This window comes from Gekko japonicus, unplaced genomic scaffold (assembly GCF_001447785.1).
Source record: "Gekko japonicus isolate JY-2015 unplaced genomic scaffold, Gekko_japonicus_V1.1 scaffold2901, whole genome shotgun sequence".
NCBI lineage: Eukaryota > Metazoa > Chordata > Lepidosauria > Squamata > Gekkonidae > Gekko > Gekko japonicus.
The window spans coordinates 190,373-207,583 of NW_015174923.1; the positions used below are offsets into that span (position 1 = coordinate 190,373).

Sequence of the window (17,211 nt, forward strand, 5' to 3'; positions counted from 1 at the left end):
CAAGTGGAAGGGGATGGGAGAAATAACCCCTGCAAAACAGTGTCTGAATGTTTTCAAAAGGGGAAAACGAATTGCTTTCTTGCATGGAATTTGTCAATAGGTTGGTACTGCCTTGAGTATCACTTATTTGCCGATCAGCATCCTAATTTGTTCACCCAACGTGTAGCGCGGTTTTGTGCATGCTCATTTTTCAAATGGGTACATGAGCTCTTGTTTCACAGTCTTAATGTTGGTCAAAGCAAGGCTGGGCAGGAAGGCAAAGGCTTCCATCATAAGCAGCATGAGTGGAGTTATATTAGGGAAGGAAACTTCCTTGCCTCTCTGCTTTCACTGCAGTCTTCTCTGTTCCCCCTGAAATCATGCTCTTGCAAGTCAGTTGATCCAAAGGAATAATGTGGGAGACAGATTGGGCAGTCTGCAGTAGCAGAGGTGAAAATGGTGTGTTCTGTCAGGGGAGCTGCTACTGTGCTGACTGAACAGTATCTTGGGATCCAAGCCACAAATTGTTTGAAGAGAGCAAACTCCAATACTTTTGGTATGCAAATGAAATTTCAACTCTTGGTACTGTCACTTCAGAGCTTCAGGTACTGTCACTTCAGGAAAAGAGGAATTGCTGCCTGCCCAGCAGTGTCGTTCGGTAACCAAATGAAAGGCTTGTGTGTGAGACTCAAAACATGCAGTTGACTGGAGGCTGCAGTCACGCGTGTGTCTGCCCTCAGTTATAGCTGTCATTGTGACTGTTCTGTTAAACTTGCTTTAGATGTTGCATAAAGAACAATGTGGGGAGGAAAAAGAATTGGGGGAGGAAAAGTCTTTTGGGACAGAATCAGTCGCACAGGCACACGGGTTCATTCTGTTATTCCTTTTTCAGGCTGGACATAGTAAAGATGCTGCTCTGACTTCTATTCAGCCCCTGTGCTCATTGAGGGTATGTGATGGCTCTACATGGCCTCAGCAGGACCAGAAGCCTATAGCCTACGCCTTGAGACAGGAAACCAGTTCCAGGTGGGCTTCCCATCGCAGTTGACAGTGCCACCGCTCACAGCAAAGCTTCATGAAAGCAAGGCCTGGTACCTTGCAAAGCAGCATCTGAAGCCCATCTGGCAGCTGGAACGGAATCATGTGACCACTCTCCAGGACCACCATCCAGTCCACTCAGGGACCTCTTCTCCACGTTCCTGCTTCCTGTGCCCAGACTTGCTATGTCGTGAGGCAGTGCTCCTGAGCCCTTCTCCATCTCAGCCCTGTTCTTTCCCAAACTCTCTCGGAAGTGGCCTGCTCTATCGGCGTTCTTACTTCAGACACAAGCCCTATCGGAGGCTTGAGTCCATCTGCTTGCAGTCTTGTCCTTTGAAGAAGAAACCTCTTCACATCCCACCCTCTTTCTTTTGTTCTGTGCCCAATAACGCCATGTCATCCTCAACCATGGATCCATTTCTGGTGCCAAGTACCCCTGGTGGGCGTTCCAATCAGGTGTCAAAGGGGTTTGCCCTCAGCTCAGGGAAGCAAAGCTCCATTTCCTATAGACCAGTGCTAAACAATAACTCTTTCCTGAGGCCAACCAGTGCTAAAGTGCCTTTGCAGCAGCACCATCACCACCAACCACTACCGCCAGAAAATAAGAAGCCGAAAGGCCCGTCAAGACCACCAGGGTTCTCCTGGACTCATTCTGGGGGAAACGGAGATTGTTCTGTGAATCTAGATAGGAAACTTGGGAAAAGCAGCGGCCTCACTCTAGAACAAACTGGTGCCAAATCTTGCTTACCTATTCAGAATAGTACAGTCCTCAAAGTAGATAGGTCATCTTGGCGAGCTGAGGATGGTGAGACTAGACTGCAGAACCTAAAAGAACAAAATGTTCGGTTGACGGAAGCCATGAGGAAGCTGACTGCAAGCGGTATCCGGAAGATTAGTACCTACAACGAGTTTGGTCACCGCATTGACAGCTCCTGCCTTATGAATGCAAACTTCCACTCCACTTTGTTCAGTCGGTGGAAACCACACATTGTAGCACAGATCACCCCAAAAGAAGTATCAGCTGCTGCTCCTCCTCCAAATCTGGAACATGGTGGCCGCCGCCAGAGCCTTACTGGTACAGAAGGTGCTGAATCCTGCAGTAAACGCATCAGTGTTCGCTTTCTAGCCTCAGATCCTGAGCCTTCCAACCACACCACCTCAAGTCTGGTGGTCAGCTCTCCATCTGTCAGTAGTGCAGAGCAGGTGATAAAAATGGAGCTGTCCCCACGGACTACTATCTCTGATGAAGAGACAACAATTTCCTCTTTGCCATTTGGCACGGATACAAAATGGGGGCAGCCTACTGCTGTGAAAGATGCTGAGTAAGTACTGTGGTAGGTATGCAGGGGCTGTGATATGTTTTGTCTTGAAAAATCCCTGATGCCCTGGCCTGAGGGTGATGTGCTACAGAGCCAACTACAGAGCAAAGATGGGGGTGGGTGGGCGTTTTGGAGGTAGTGCAGACAGGAGTCATGTTTGTTTCAAGTTGGGCAGAACCATTTTGCTTTGGAGACCAGAGTCTGTTTGACAGAATAAAATGGAGGAGAGAATAACAATGTGAGCTGCTGTGAGTCCCCATTGGTGAGAGAGGTGGGGGTATAAATGAATATATGGTGCAGCATTTCTCATTACCTCCCAATAATGATGGTGTGAAGCAGACACAGGAGTTGTTCAATGGGATTTCCCAGCTGTATTTGCTGTTGTGCAATTAACTACCAGCGCCATTGCAGTGAACACAGATTCCTCTTTTCATCCCTCACTGAGAAGGGTTTCAAGAATATATATAAGATGCCTAGAGGGTTCTGTTTTGTGACTCTAAACCTTGATTTTGAAGCTCTGCACTTAACTTGCCCCTACTGGACCAAGCAGATGTGGAAGATATAGAGGAAGAACTCCCTGATGGCTTGGAAGATGTCTGCAGTCAGGATGAGGAGGGAGAAGAAGATGATGATGAAGGCCAGTAGTATTGTGTCCCCACCCCTTTTTGTAAAATACACAAGTGCAGCTGAAAAAGAAGACAATTGTCATTAATAATTTGCATATTTGTATTTCTTGTAACTTCAGAATTAAAATCTAGACCAGTAAAAATAAACCCTAATCATTCCTCTTATAGTACTAATGTTGGCATCCATTTGTCATATAACAAGTCATAATGTAACATCAAAAGACAGCAGTGTAATAAAATGGTTACTACAGCCATAATTACTGCTAGCTTGAATAATTTTTACCTTTTAGGTACTTTAAAATTCTGAACCATTTTGTAATATCTAATTATGTTATCTGATATTTAAGAGAGATCAGCTGTTGAATTGTTTTGAGCAATAAGGAAAAGCAGTATAGCACTGTAGCAAATAAATAAATCTCTTGCATTTTGCTGGTGAATTCTACTTCAGTAACCAGTCAATATTATTTATTTAGAAACAGGCTCTTCTTAAATCTACTGGTTTGGATACAGCCAGCTTTTTTGCTCAATGTCACACAGTTCTCATTCTTGTCACAGCCCCAGGCCCATATGGCTTTGGTCCGTACAGGTCCCATGATCCTCAGCACAGCATTTTTAGTGGTCTAAGAGGTTCACCACCTTTCTTTTTCATAAGCAGAAAAGTTGATCGGATCTGATCCATTATCTTGAAATAGTGCAAAATTAATTAGCGTGAGTAACCATTGTTATTGGGCTCAAACTATTCCTCAGTACTTGGTGTCTGACCATTTTTCCAGTGCCTTGCAGTAATTACACAGGCAACAATAACCAACTTTAATACCTCCTCAGTATTCTTGCTAGAAAGATCTTAATGTAGCACAATAAGTATCTTCCTATTATGATTTTTCTCTACTATCAGATTTCCTTGAATAAAGGTTGGAAGAAGACTACAGTTTGATGAACATTATATTGTTTAGTAACAATGTATAGCAGCTCTGAGCCTGATATTTTCATTGTTCTGTTGTATTAATTTAACATTCTAATTGGCTTGGTTTATCATCTTCATGTGATATTGCACTGTTTTTCATTCCTAGGATAATGTGTTTAAACAGAAGATGCACCTTGGCTTTTGGGGATGGGAGATGGTGAATAAAGCATCTGTATAAATAAATATTTTATATTCTCCCATCCTTGTGTCAAGGTCCTGTCTTAATCCTACAACACACACTAGGTGTTCCAAGGCTACATTGAAGAGCAGGCAGAGAACAGATCCTCCTCCTCCTTCGTCTCTCTTTGGGAGGAGGTTTAACTAAAGTATTCAATAATAAACTGTGGTGCCCTTTATATGTTCTCCCAGTCACTTGTCTTTGAGCAACTCTTATATGGTGGGGAGAATATTTAAATGGTCCGATCGCACCAATGCTGTGGTTGGGTCATTTTACATGTTCCCCCATATGTACAGACACTATTCATAGAGAAGCATCACCCTTTGCTGGAAATAATATATAAACAACACTTACATTGTCTAAACTCCTCCTATAAAAACAAAAGGTAGCTGAATTTCTGGTGACAGGGAAAAAGCCAACATGAAAACAGCCCGAAGAAAAAACCCCACAGTCATATATGCTCACAGAAAAAAAGCCCACACGGAAAAAAGCCTATACACCAAAAAGCCCACACAGAAAAATACCATGTAAAGTGTCATAGATATTTATAATGGTGGATAACCATTCATCTCCATTTATGAGAATGCACAGGTATTACCTATATTTTATATTGTTGTTTTAGGATTAAAACATGTCATATCCACATGCAACAATTTGTGTTGTGATTTTATCATGTATAATCTTAATTTAATAATTCTGTTGACGCGTTGGCCATTTCCAGCTCTCTCATTGGCTGTGCTGTGCGCTCCATCAGCCATTGGCCCATCAACCGCTACTCAAGAGTAATCACGTTCCATTGGCTGGGTGCTGGGTCCACTCCTCTTCCCTGCTCACTGCCACCTCAGCCACTGTTCCCTGTCAGAATAACTGCCAAAGGGCTGTCTCTCCTGACGAACACACTTCTCCTGCTTGGCTCCTGTGGGACTAACTTTTCCCTCAGTGGCTGTGGCTAGGCAACCAAGCTTGGTTCTGTCAGTAAAAAGACAAAGGAATGAAGCCCTTTCCAGGCCTTTGTGGGGAACTCATTGGGGCCAGTCCTGATTAGGGTTGCCAGCTCCAGGTTGGGAAATTCCTGGAGATTTGAGGGATGGAGCCTGGAGAGGGTGAGGTTTGAGGAGGGGTGGGGCCTCAGACAGGTACAATGCCATAGACTCCATAGTTTTCAAGTAATATTAATTATTTGAAAAATGTTAAGCCATATAGTGTATATGCTGTGTATACTAGACATAATTTATGCATAATTTAACATCTTTCTGTCTTTACTTTAGAAATTACTTTATATCAACATTACAAAGGTTGACAAATGATAAATTTAAATTTAAAATATTTAATTTTATTTAAAATATTTCTACATAGAGTTTAATTTCTGTTATTGTTTTTCCTTAATAAAGTTCATTTTTTATAATAGATTTTATTAGTTTTCAGAAAAGTAAAAGAAAAGACAATAACTACACATAGAGAGAAACTAACATATAACAAAACATGGAGCATGTACTCATTATATCTACTTAAGTTTTACATATATAGAATCGTTCTCTTATGCACCTAAACCAGTTTAGCCATTTAAAGTATAGAGCTTGTATCTTAATATTTATCCATTTCAACTGCAAACAATAATTAGTTTTGTTCACACGGATGACTAAAAGTTTTGCTTATTCAATTACTTAAGATATTTGTAACCAGCTGTTTCCAATAGTTTATAGATTATTTCTTCTTTGGATGGGACTTCTTCTTTTTCCCAGTATTTTGCATACAAAATCCTAGTCATAGTTACTACATGTATCATCATATATGCATCTGGTTTTTTAAAATTCTCTGGAATAATATTTAATAAAAACAGGTCTGGTACAAACGACAAAGTTATATCTAACATTTTTTGTAATATTTCATGTATCCATACCCAGTATTTTTTGTAATATTACAAGTCCATCACATGTGAAAAAGAACCAGTATACTGCTTACATTTCCAACATACATTTGACATATTTTGCTAAATTTTCTGGAGTCACATGTTATCTATAAAACATTTTATATATATTTTTTCTTTGTATGGTACAGCTTTTGTATATTTTATATTTGTTTTCCACACCTTAGTCCATTGGTCTAGCTGTATATTGTGTCCTAAGTTTTGTGCCCATCTAGTCATTGAATCTTAATAAAGTTTGTTGATAATGAAATTGTCACTTTTATTTCCTGTATTTTCCCTTCCAAGACTTAACACTCAAGAGCATTAAGGCCCTCTTCATACAGTCCACTTTTGTGTAGTAATAAAGCACTTTACTAATAACATAGCAAAATTATTATTTAATTATATGATAAAATCACAACACAAATTGTTGCATGTGAATATGATATGTTTTAATCCTAAAATAACAATATAAAATATCGGTAATACCTGTGCATTCTCATAAATGGAGATGAATGGCTATCCACCATTGTAAATATCTATGGCGCTTTACATGGTATTTTTCCATGTGGGCTTTTTTCCGTGTGGGCTTGTTTCCATGTAAGCTTTTTTCCTGTGAGCATTTATGACTCTGGGGTTTTTTCCTGTGGGCTTTTTTCATAGAACCGACTTTCTTTGTGGAGTTATGGTCCAGGATTTTCAGTCTTACACACTCTTTGTTGCTACAGGTGAATCAGATGGTTCATCCTCAACTGGATTATCCCCCAGTGGTTCTGTGGCTATTGTATCCAGGTGAGTTTCAGGAATGGTGGAAGTGCTTTGTCATCACTGATCACGGAATCCATTGTGCACTCTTAACTAAACCAAAATTATGGGTGTATTCACTTGCTGGAGATGTCAGTGAAACAATCAGTTCATGGTTTCACTGAATGTGATCCCAGCAAAGGGAACACACGTGTACTGAGAAGCTGGATATAAAGGCAGCTAGTGGGATGCTTTTTGTATCCTGGGCCACTGCTTCTAAACTCTTATATGTTCCAAGCAGTATTAGTAATGGGCCTCAGGGCCCTACCAACAATTAAACTGTACTGTCTATAGTAGGAAACAGATGTTCTAGAGAAGGTGTTGGGTGACCTTCTCTGTTCCATTACTTGCCGTTTCCTTGCTGTTGCGGTCGTATAGCTGGAAAACTGTCTTTTTCTCCTAGGAATTGCATTGAGGGATTGGTGCCACCACTTGAGGGCCAAGAGCGAATTCTCAAACCAGCTCTTGTATGCAGCCTGTTCCCTAGTGTGCCTCCTACCATATACTTTGGTACCCGAGATGAGAGAGGTAAGGTAGATTTGAATTTATTGCAGGGAGCTGGCAAAGCCAGAAGAAACTAGTATATCAAAGGGAGGGTGGGAAGGCATCATAGCTTAAAGCAGGAAGCAAATAGGGTTGGGATATGATAGAGGGAGACATATGGTAATGTGGTATGGTAGTGTAAAGGAAAGAGGGACCTTCAGACATTCGCTAGTACAGCTCCCAAGTCTTCTGGTAAAGCTTAAACTAGACATTGTCCATCTGTGGGCTGAGTCAAATGGGTAAATCAACAGTTAAGATGCTGGGAGGGATGGTAATATTCCATTGGCCTTTTGCAGAAGGTTGCATTGTGTCTGTCTCTTTCTGTGCTTCCTACCCCCATCCCAGGGAGAGATGATACCCAGATCATGCATTCCTTGCTGCAGAGATGGGCTGTTTGGTTAGGAGTGGGATCATTACCTCTGTTTTACATGCAGAAAGTTCCAGGTTCAGTCCGTGGCATCTCCAGTTGAATAGGATCTGGGTGTAGGTGATGTAAAAGAGCCTGCCTGAGAACCTGGAGAGCCAGTGCTGCTTATCAGAGTAGACAAGACTGGCCTTGAAAGACTAATGGTCTCATTCACTATAAGGCCATGTGTTCATGTGGTCTGTTTGTTCTGTATTGGTGTTTCTGTGGTGGGTAACAGGGATTGATTATAGTATAAACCACAACAGCCCTTGGTCTGGAAAGCTCAAAGCTGCTGTTGTGCACTTGGAATGTGCATGTAGATAATCTGGATTTCTATGGCAGTATTTCCCACACTTCTTTAGTGTGGACTTCCTCTTAAATGTATTGCACTTTCTGCACTGTTCGGTTAACCCCAGCATCTGCAGTCTAATCCACAGCATAATGTATAGAGATCCTTGCATGCAGTTGTGTGCATGAAGCCTGCTCCTGTATGGAAAGATCTGTGAACTAGGGCACTAAACCAGCACTGGTATTAGGAAGGAAAATGTAATAAGACCCTTCATAAAAACCATACAAAGAAAACAATATTAGAGCAGGCAGCAGCCACCCCCCACAGATCTAATGTGATGAATCAATGAAGAATTTTCTGCTTTCAATTCACCCATATCTTGGCTAGTGAGGAGGAGAAGGGTTTGTCTGCCTCAGGATCTGGTTCCTTCTAGGACCTTTGTGTCCTCTGTCCAGGTATTCTGTGTTCCCGGGGGGGGGGGGCTTGCTCAGCAGTTTTAGGAACACTGTGTTTTTGGCAAGTGGTGACATTTCTGCCAAGGGTTCCTTCTTCTCATGGTGGCCTGATTCTATTGAGATCCACTAAAGAGAATTCTACACCTTCAAGCTTCTCTGCTCATTACAACTTCATTTAACTGAATTTTTAAGAAATGGATGCTCCTTAGGTTAGGTTTTCCTCTACCATTAGGGTTTGCTTCCTTCCTAGTGGAGAAGCTTCCTTGGGAACAGAGGAAGATGCTGCGATGGAAGATGAGCACTGTGACTCCAAACATTGTGAAGCAAACCATTGGCAGGTCCCACTTCAAAGTCAGCAGGAGTGAGTTGTCTTCAGGGTGGGAATGGTTTTTGAGTGCATGTCCCTTTCTGTCTGCCTTAAATACACCCATGCTTACCAAAGTCCACATCTTTACTTTGGCATAGTGCTGGATGCTCAGAAAATTTGCTGTCTTACTTGGAAGATCTGGGTCACAGAGGAAGAGAAACTTAGTGGTTCTGATACAATTTGTTATCTTGGTGTGCCTCTCTTGCATGGATGATTCAGTTTGATGCTGCAAATCAGGAATTTGGAGTTAAAAATGTCACTCTTCCACTGCTTCCCTTCATGTTTTGGGCAAGCCTTCTGGCTCTTCTGTCTTGGTATGTCCCCTAGCTAGCTGAATGGTTTTTGTCACAAGCTGCTGTTTTCTGCAAGACCTCACTAGCTCCCATATGCTGTATTCTTAGAGCAACTGGGAAAGATGGTATAGGGAAAATGCCTTACTCTTGTATGCAAAAAAATTTGAATGACTTTTGCAGAGTTTGCTGTACGTGTAGTGATCGGTTGTGGACTACATGTTATAGCACAGAGCCGTGGCTGCCCTTTCCTGTTTGATAAATACACTAACTCTTCATTCACCACCACTTCAAGTAGGAGGAGAGTTAGACACCAAAAGGGATGGTGACTATACTTTGGCATCTACTCTCTGTCCATCCTGAACTAACAGGGCTTGCCTTCAGCATACAGCTTGTAACATTGATGTAGGAGAGAACAGATGGGATGTCACTGAAGAGAAGGAAAGGGGGTTATACCTGCATACAGTTCTTCATAGGGTTTTTATGGGAGTCTACTTCTATGAGGCTGCTTTGGGCTTTGGTGGAAGGAAACGTGCAGTTAGGGATGGAAACATAATGTGCATTCATGTTTGCCAAATTAAAGGTCTTAGGTGGCTGAGACTTTCCAGTTCTGAGCACAGAGCAAAAAATATATATATCCAACACATTGTCCAGATAATATTAAATATGATTTCTTAACTGCCCTGTTGCCCACAGGAAACAATGACTGGCTGGGCTGCTGGGGCCACCACATGAAATCTCCTGGGTTCAGAATTATCAGGGAACATCAGAAGGTAGGAGATGTGGTCATACTGCACAAGAGCATACTGGAGAATATCGTGCAAGATAGAGGGCGATACACACCTAGTTCCTGCCTTCTTTCCAGTCCCTCCTCCCTATCCTTCCACTGCACACAACTGTTAACTGTCATGTTCTCTGCTTTAGTATCCCCCTCCTCTCATCCCTTCACAATCTGCTGTTACTGGCAGTGTTTCTTAAGGTATTCTAGGCATACAAGACACAGTACACAGATGCTTTGGCCTCGCAAGCTTACTCTATATGAGCTACCTGCAGGGAGTACCAGCCAAGGGTTTGGGGATTGGTGTGGGTGATATATTCTCCCGTAGGTAACCCTGAATTTGGAGGAAAGGATGTTTTCTAATTGTACTGAGAGTAGAAAGCTAGGAGATAAAGGAGACATTGTCACTCTGTTCTTGAATTCTCCTTTTCCACCTGCAGTTGAACCACTTTCCTGGATCATTTCAAATTGGGCGGAAGGACAGGCTGTGGAGAAATGTGTCCAAAATGCAGACGCGTTTTGGAAAGAAGGAGTTCAACTTCCTGCCACAGTCTTTTATTCTCCCTCAAGATATCAAGCTGCTCAGGAAGGCTTGGGAAGATTGTGGAAGCCGCCAGAAGTGGATTGTGAAGCCGGTGAGGGTGCAGAGGAGATGTGGGTAGGGATGTGCTCCTTAGGGGCTCTGCTTGGGTACAGCCATGTTGTTTCCTGCTATTCCCAGTAGTACAAACGTCTGGTGCCCTCTAGTAATTGTGGGATGTATCATTTCCAGTAGAGTACTCTGGTGACCGCTTTGCCACAGCTGTACCCAACTAACCCTCTGATTGTCTTCTTCCTGCAGGTGGGATCCCTTTGGTTCAAAAAAGTCAGTGATGTGCTGTTTCCTTTGCTTGTAGTTTTAGTACACAGGCAAGAGAGGAAGAACAGGGAGAAAGGCAGACTATAAATGATGATGATGATTTGGAAAGGGCAGTTGTGATCATCCTTCCCGAGTTGTCAGTGTTCTTTCTGGAATCTGGATTTGGATTCCTGTAGGGTTAAGTGGACAAGATGCTGGGTGATTTGTGAGCTGATCCTTCTGGCATTTTAAAAATGCGAATAGAAGCCAGGCTGTGATGTGTTTTGGATCAGGGATGCACAGGGATGAGGAGAGAGGGCTTCAATTCACTTTCTTGCTGCTGTTTCATCAGTCAAAACTGCAATGGGGAGAGGGAGCAGATATCGGTCAGGGAGCTGTGAAGGATGAAGTAAACTGACCTTGAGCACTGAAAGCCCACCAGTGCTTCCCTGGCCTCTGAACTTTTCATTCTCCTGTCTTCAGGTTTTTCACCACAACCATAAGGGCTGGATTTAAAAAAAAACATCCGTAGATGGCAAAGCTCAATATTTAATAACTAGGCCCTGAATGTGCAGTGTTATTACCGCCTTCTACAACCACAGGCTATGAGTAGTCTTCCTTGTCAAAGACACGTGCCTGCCTTCTGTGACTAGTATTGGTCTATTCTTCCCATGGTGTCCTTTCAACTTTGAACTCTAAGATAAGAGCAAATCCATGTTAATATGCATCTGTCTCTCTTTTCTAGCCAGCATCAGCTAGGGGCATTGGCATACAGGTCATCCATAAGTGGAGCCAGCTGCCAAAGCGCAGACCACTGCTGGTGCAAAGGTGAGCAAAGTTTCTCCAAACTGAGGTATAAACTGGTCTTGCCTGAGCCTGCCGGCAAAACGGCTAACTGATTTTCTGGAGGTGTCAAGAAGCTACCTGGCCTCTGGAAATGCTGTCTTGTGGAACTAAAATTGCTCTAGGAATTTGGTGTCTCTTGCCTTTGCCTTCTGTTAAAGATGTGGGCAATGGTGGAATTGCTGTTGTGTGAAAGTATCTTCAGAAACGTGGCTGACAGTTTTCTGTGGCATGAAATGCTATGATGAAAAAACTGGACTTCAGCTATAATCTCTAAACCCCTGCAGGACCAAAGCTGTCTCTGTAGTTGGGGAAAGGGCTAAAGATAGTTTGACGCCTAACAGCTTTTCTTTCAGTGCTGAAGCTCATGGGCCTCTCCTCCTTTTTCAGATATTTGCATAAGCCCTACCTCATTGGTGGAAGTAAGTTTGACTTAAGGATTTATGTTTACGTCACATGCTACGACCCACTGCGTATCTACTTGTTCAAAGATGGACTTGTCCGTTTTGCCAGTTGCAAGTAGGTTCCCCAGGAATTGTATGCCTATAACAGGGTGAATATAAGTAGCTTAGAGCAAGAGGGTCAGATTGAATATGGATCCTGTGCACTGGAGTGACTAGAGTGGTCTCCAGATTGACTGAGAGTGCATTTTGACAGCTGCATTACTGCCTCTAGGAACACCAGCTGAATGACATTAAAATGTGTCCTTAAACGAAGAACACACAGTATTGGTATGCCAATCTGTGCATTCCTTGATGTAGAGGGGATGGGCTGGTCACTCAGTGGCAGCATACACTTATTGCATACAGAAGGTCCCAGGTTCAGTCCCTGGGACCTCCCAGTTAAAAGGTCTCAGGTAGCAAGTCTTGAGGAAATGCTTATTCTGCCTGAGACCCTGGAGAGTTACTGCCAGTGGATGCCCTGGAGAGTTGCTGGGCAGTTCTGAGCTTAGGTGGACTAGTGGTCTGATTCTGCATAAGGCACCTTCAGAGGATGAGCAGTCTGTCGATTCTGCCGCAATTGTTCTGTTAACCAAATATGCACTGAGATGTGACAGTATTTTAGTACTGTGTTGGTTACAGGCCATAAGTTAATTAATTGATTTTTGCAAATGACTTCTGTCAGAGCCACTCCAAATGTGTAGCCCATGACAGTATTGTATCAGACACTAGGAGGGAGGCTTGGCTTTTTTGTTTTGAAGTAGGAAGGTGCACTCTACGTTTTCTAGCTCTTGGGCTGCCAGCTTCTACTTCTCGCTATTTAGTTCAAGTAAGTGAGTCCTTCTTATGAATGCTTTATAGGACCACTTTGTTCTTGTTCTATCCCAGATACTCTTCCTCCACAAAAAGCCTCAACAACAAGTACATGCACTTGACCAACTACAGTATCAACAAGAAGAATGTTGAATACAAAGCCAATGGAGATGAAACTGCTTGCCAAGGTCACAAGTGGTAAGTGCCAATAGTACAGAAAGGGGACTCACTCTTATTCTGTCATGTATATTCTGCTGTACCTTAGCCGGTAGATGTTGTCCCTCCTGTAACAACGAGGATTGAATTGCAATAGCCTAAGTACAGTCCCTCTTTTTCCCTAGGAAAGGGACCAAGTCTTTCCTGAATGTACAGAAAGAAGAGTTGATTCTGACCAAGATAACACTATGATGCGTGTATGCATGTGCACACATTTCCTTCTCTCTCTGTAGGGCACTGAAAGCACTCTGGAGCTATTTGAACCAGAAAGGAATTGACACTGAAGCCATCTGGGAGAAGATAAAAGACATTGTTGTCAAAACCATTATTGCGTGAGTCAAAGAAGATTTTCTCCTCTTCCATCACCTCCCTCAGTAGCACTTAAAGCTCCCTTTTGGATTTTTTCACTAGGACCTCTTTTTCATGGGGCCTATTAGTTTGCGGAAATTACGTGTCAACTCCAGCTGACCTTCAAGGAAGTGTTTATCCTGGCTCATTCCTTGTTTCTCTGTTCTTTTGGAATCAAATTCTACTTTTGCAATTTTTCTCAAATGCGCTCTCACTCTTAGTTGGTCCAAAAATTATCTTAATCTACATTGTTACCTTTTCTGAATGTTAATATGATGAAGTGGGGTACAGACATATGCAGCAAAACCTTGATGCAGTTTTCATCACAACCATATTTCTGTATATAAAATATTTCTGTTCTGTGTCTTAACAGTAGGTCTCAGAGGGGGTTGCAATAAGACAGACAATACAAATACAAAACATTGTAGCAATTCAGTGGAAACCCACTGCCATGAATAGATGCCAGCCTTGACCAGGAGGGCGGGATAAAAATCCAATAAATCAAATCAAATCAGATGAAAATAGTAAAAGCAGAGCTCTGCTCTGTGCCACTGGTCTTTTGTGGTTTCTTCACACCCAGTGCCGAGGCAAACTGAGGCATAAGAGAGCAACTACTGGGCAAGCCACGCTTCCTGCCAGTTAGTCCTGCTGCATAGTAGTAACCAAGCATCGGCTTCACTTCCTAGGTCAGAGCCCTACATTACCAACCTTGTGAAGTTGTACGTGCGGCGCCCTTACTGCTGCCATGAGCTGTTTGGGTTTGATGTCATGCTGGATGAGAATCTCAAACCGTGGATCCTGGAGGTCAATATCTCACCCAGGTAGGCTGCTATATTGGTTGTGTATATCCCACTACAGGGTTGAAGTCCTGTACCCCAAGGTGGTTTCACTAAGATAGTCTGTTCTGTTGAAAGCACTCTGTTTCTTCCTCCACCTCTACTTAATATGGGGGAGGCAAGAAGCAGTGGAAATTAACATTTCAGGAGGGATTATGGTTAGAATAGAACAGTTCAAATATGCCATCTCTGAAATTTCATGTAGAACACCTAGAGCACTTTAGTCAGTAACTCGTTATGAATGTTTTGTACTGTTGGATTTTAAATGGTTTTAATTATGTTTTATATTGGCGTTTGCCCCTATGTAAGCCGCCCTGAGCCCGCATTGCGGGGAGGGCGGGGTATAAATTGAATTAAATAAATAAATAAATAAATAAAAATAGGGCCAGGAGGTACTGTGTAGCTATACTTAGATTGCTGTGAAACTTGGGAATGGCTGAGTCTCCCATATTTGTGATACCGTGTTGCCTCGGGATCAGAATTTTTCCTGTCCTTTATTCTGGAGAGATGTGAGTTAATTTAACAGTTCCAACTGTCAAGTACAAGGCAAATACAAGGTGTCCAGTCAAGATTCTTAATAATGTGCTCAATCTCTCTGCAGCCTCCATTCAAACTCTCCCCTTGATGTGAGTATCAAGGGCCAAATGGTCCGGGATGTTCTGAACTTGGCTGGCTTTATATTGCCCAACGCAGATGATGTGGCTTCACTTTCAGGAAGTACCAGCAGTTCTGCAACCAGGTCAGGAGCCATAAATTGCACACTCAAGTAGCAAAAGCTATGCTGGGGACCGCTTCTTGTTCTGCCTTGTGGGCACTGTGGTCATCCACTGTAAGACTGAGTTGGGAAGAGGTGCTCCAGGCTGAAAGAGGAGAAACTGTTATAGTGTTACAGCACTTGGCTTCAGCACACCACCCAAGCCTCTAACCAGAGTATTGTTGCTACTCTATAGCAATTGGTTGCAAATGGATTCTCCTGTGTGGACAAGGCAATCTATTTGCACATTATTGCTACAGTGTAGTGATAGTACAGTCTCCAATGATGTGTGGATGCAGCCCAGTCTGTCGGGCAGTGTCAAGGGTATATTGGGCACAGGCTTCAGCATCTTGCGAATCTTGTCTTTCTTTCCTTAAAGGAAGTAAGTGGCCCCGATGATGGCAGAAGGTGAGCTCAAAAACATGTGCAGTGCTTTATAAAACCTAGGAAGCTGTGTGGTGATTAAACTGAGTGATGGACCTCTGTTCTCCCAGTGGCCTTCATGGCTGACTGGGGATTTGAACCCGAGTGTTTCAAGCACAAATCCAGCACTGTTCCCACAATTCTATCTGGATTATAATTGATTTTTGTGTTTTGGCAAAGAACTCTGTGGCAAGATAACAAATACTTCTGTTGTGCAAAAAAACCCAAGCCAAATGTAGTGAACATATTAGGTTTGTTAATGAAAAACAACCATACATTGGTTTCAAAATGAGCTTACACTGAATTGTTCTGGTTTCAGTTCTATGCATATTTCCCTGTAAATAAGGCCCAATGAACATGGTAGGACTTGCTTCCAGTTAAGCATGTATAGGACTGGACCACACTTGGTATGCTAGTAAACCGCTTACAGCTTGGATACACTGAAGGGGTTCTATAGACAGATCAGTTTCTACCTATGGAGGATGGCTTTTTGCTTCCTTCTGTTGCCCAAATATCCCCCCAAATGCTGCTTCCTAAGGTGTTTCAGGCTGCAGCAGCAGGAGGAAGGCTGTGTGGAAAGAAATTATGAAATGCCTTAGTGGATCCATGCTTATGTTTCCTATGCATTGGGTACATATTATGGGCACTTATGGTCCCTCGTGAACCACTGACAGCTTTCCCCTGTAAATAAGGCCTTTTCACTCCGCTTGTCAGTTGGTTAATGAGAGTTGGTGCCTTGCTTTTTAGCTGCTTCCTCTTCATGCTAGACCTAAACTCTAAAATAATTGACCATTGTGAGCTGTGGATGCTTTTTGAAGTTTTCTGGTGATTTATATATCAATAGCTGTGGCTTCAGTGTGCTGTTGAATGCTGAGTACAGCCTGCTGTGTTACCACTGATTTTGGCTGTAGATGGCAGAATGGAGATATCTGTTTGATAACTTTGATTATTGCTACGCCCAGCTTGAATACTCCCATGAAGGAAAAATCCAGGCCGTCTCTTGAGGTGTTCACTGCTGAGAAGACAAAGAAAGCTTATTATCTGACCCAGAAAGTGCCTGATCAGGTAAGTGAGATCATGCCTTTCCCAGACTTTCTCATCATCCTGTTTCACTGTATCGAGGCCAGAGTTTCTTGATGATGTATTTTATGCATTATGATAATCGTTTGGCTGGAGGTTTCTTGGTGCTCTGCCTTACTATATAAGCACTTTCTGTCAGAATGAAATTCCCAGTAGAATAAGGATGGTCTCCATATGTGCCTGCACACCAGCTATGGTAGTCAGGCAGACACCTGTTGACTATCCGACCACTTAGAGTGGCTTGTCTGACACGGGCCAGATCTGGGGCCTTTTCCATGGTCGCTTCTACTCTGTGGAATGGGCTCCCTGAAGAGGTAAGGTGGGCCTCCTCCTTGGAGATCTTCAGGAAGCATTGCAAAGCATACTTACTTGAGGGAGTTTGAACGGCGGACGACTTTTTAAGCGGCGAAGGGGGCAGAGACTTGGTTGGTTACTTAATTTGCGTTTTAACTGAAGATGTTCTTAACTATTATTTTAAGCTGCCTTGAACCACGAGGAAAAGTGGGATATAAATGTTTTAATAAATAGGTAAGTGTCTTTCCTGATGACAGCGTGCATGTTCATAAACGACAAAGTAAAAGTAACCTGAGTGGCAAGCCTGCTAAGTTCTCAGTTTTATACGGAGCAGCGTTCAGTGTAATACCATTTGTTTAAGGTTGTTATGCCAACTTCTCCAGG

The 17,211-nt window shown here is 42.8% G+C and overlaps 1 protein-coding gene across 1 annotated transcript in view; it reads left to right on the top strand.

The window, feature by feature from the left end:
• Nucleotides 1-16,518, top strand: part of TTLL4 (tubulin tyrosine ligase like 4) — a gene marked incomplete at its 3' end in the record, with an annotated part of 32,182 nt that extends 15,664 nt beyond the window's left edge. Inside the window, exons 2-15 of the mRNA XM_015425071.1 lie at nucleotides 872-2,339; nucleotides 2,852-2,973; nucleotides 6,739-6,802; nucleotides 7,218-7,342; nucleotides 8,758-8,868; nucleotides 9,861-9,937; nucleotides 10,383-10,577; nucleotides 11,526-11,608; nucleotides 12,014-12,142; nucleotides 12,952-13,074; nucleotides 13,326-13,424; nucleotides 14,127-14,261; nucleotides 14,878-15,015; nucleotides 16,416-16,518. Coding sequence (XP_015280557.1) covers nucleotides 946-2,339; nucleotides 2,852-2,973; nucleotides 6,739-6,802; nucleotides 7,218-7,342; nucleotides 8,758-8,868; nucleotides 9,861-9,937; nucleotides 10,383-10,577; nucleotides 11,526-11,608; nucleotides 12,014-12,142; nucleotides 12,952-13,074; nucleotides 13,326-13,424; nucleotides 14,127-14,261; nucleotides 14,878-15,015; nucleotides 16,416-16,518 — 2,898 coding nt within the window. The remainder of the gene's footprint in view (nucleotides 1-871; nucleotides 2,340-2,851; nucleotides 2,974-6,738; nucleotides 6,803-7,217; nucleotides 7,343-8,757; nucleotides 8,869-9,860; nucleotides 9,938-10,382; nucleotides 10,578-11,525; nucleotides 11,609-12,013; nucleotides 12,143-12,951; nucleotides 13,075-13,325; nucleotides 13,425-14,126; nucleotides 14,262-14,877; nucleotides 15,016-16,415) is intronic.
• Nucleotides 16,519-17,211: the final 693 nt, after the last annotated feature.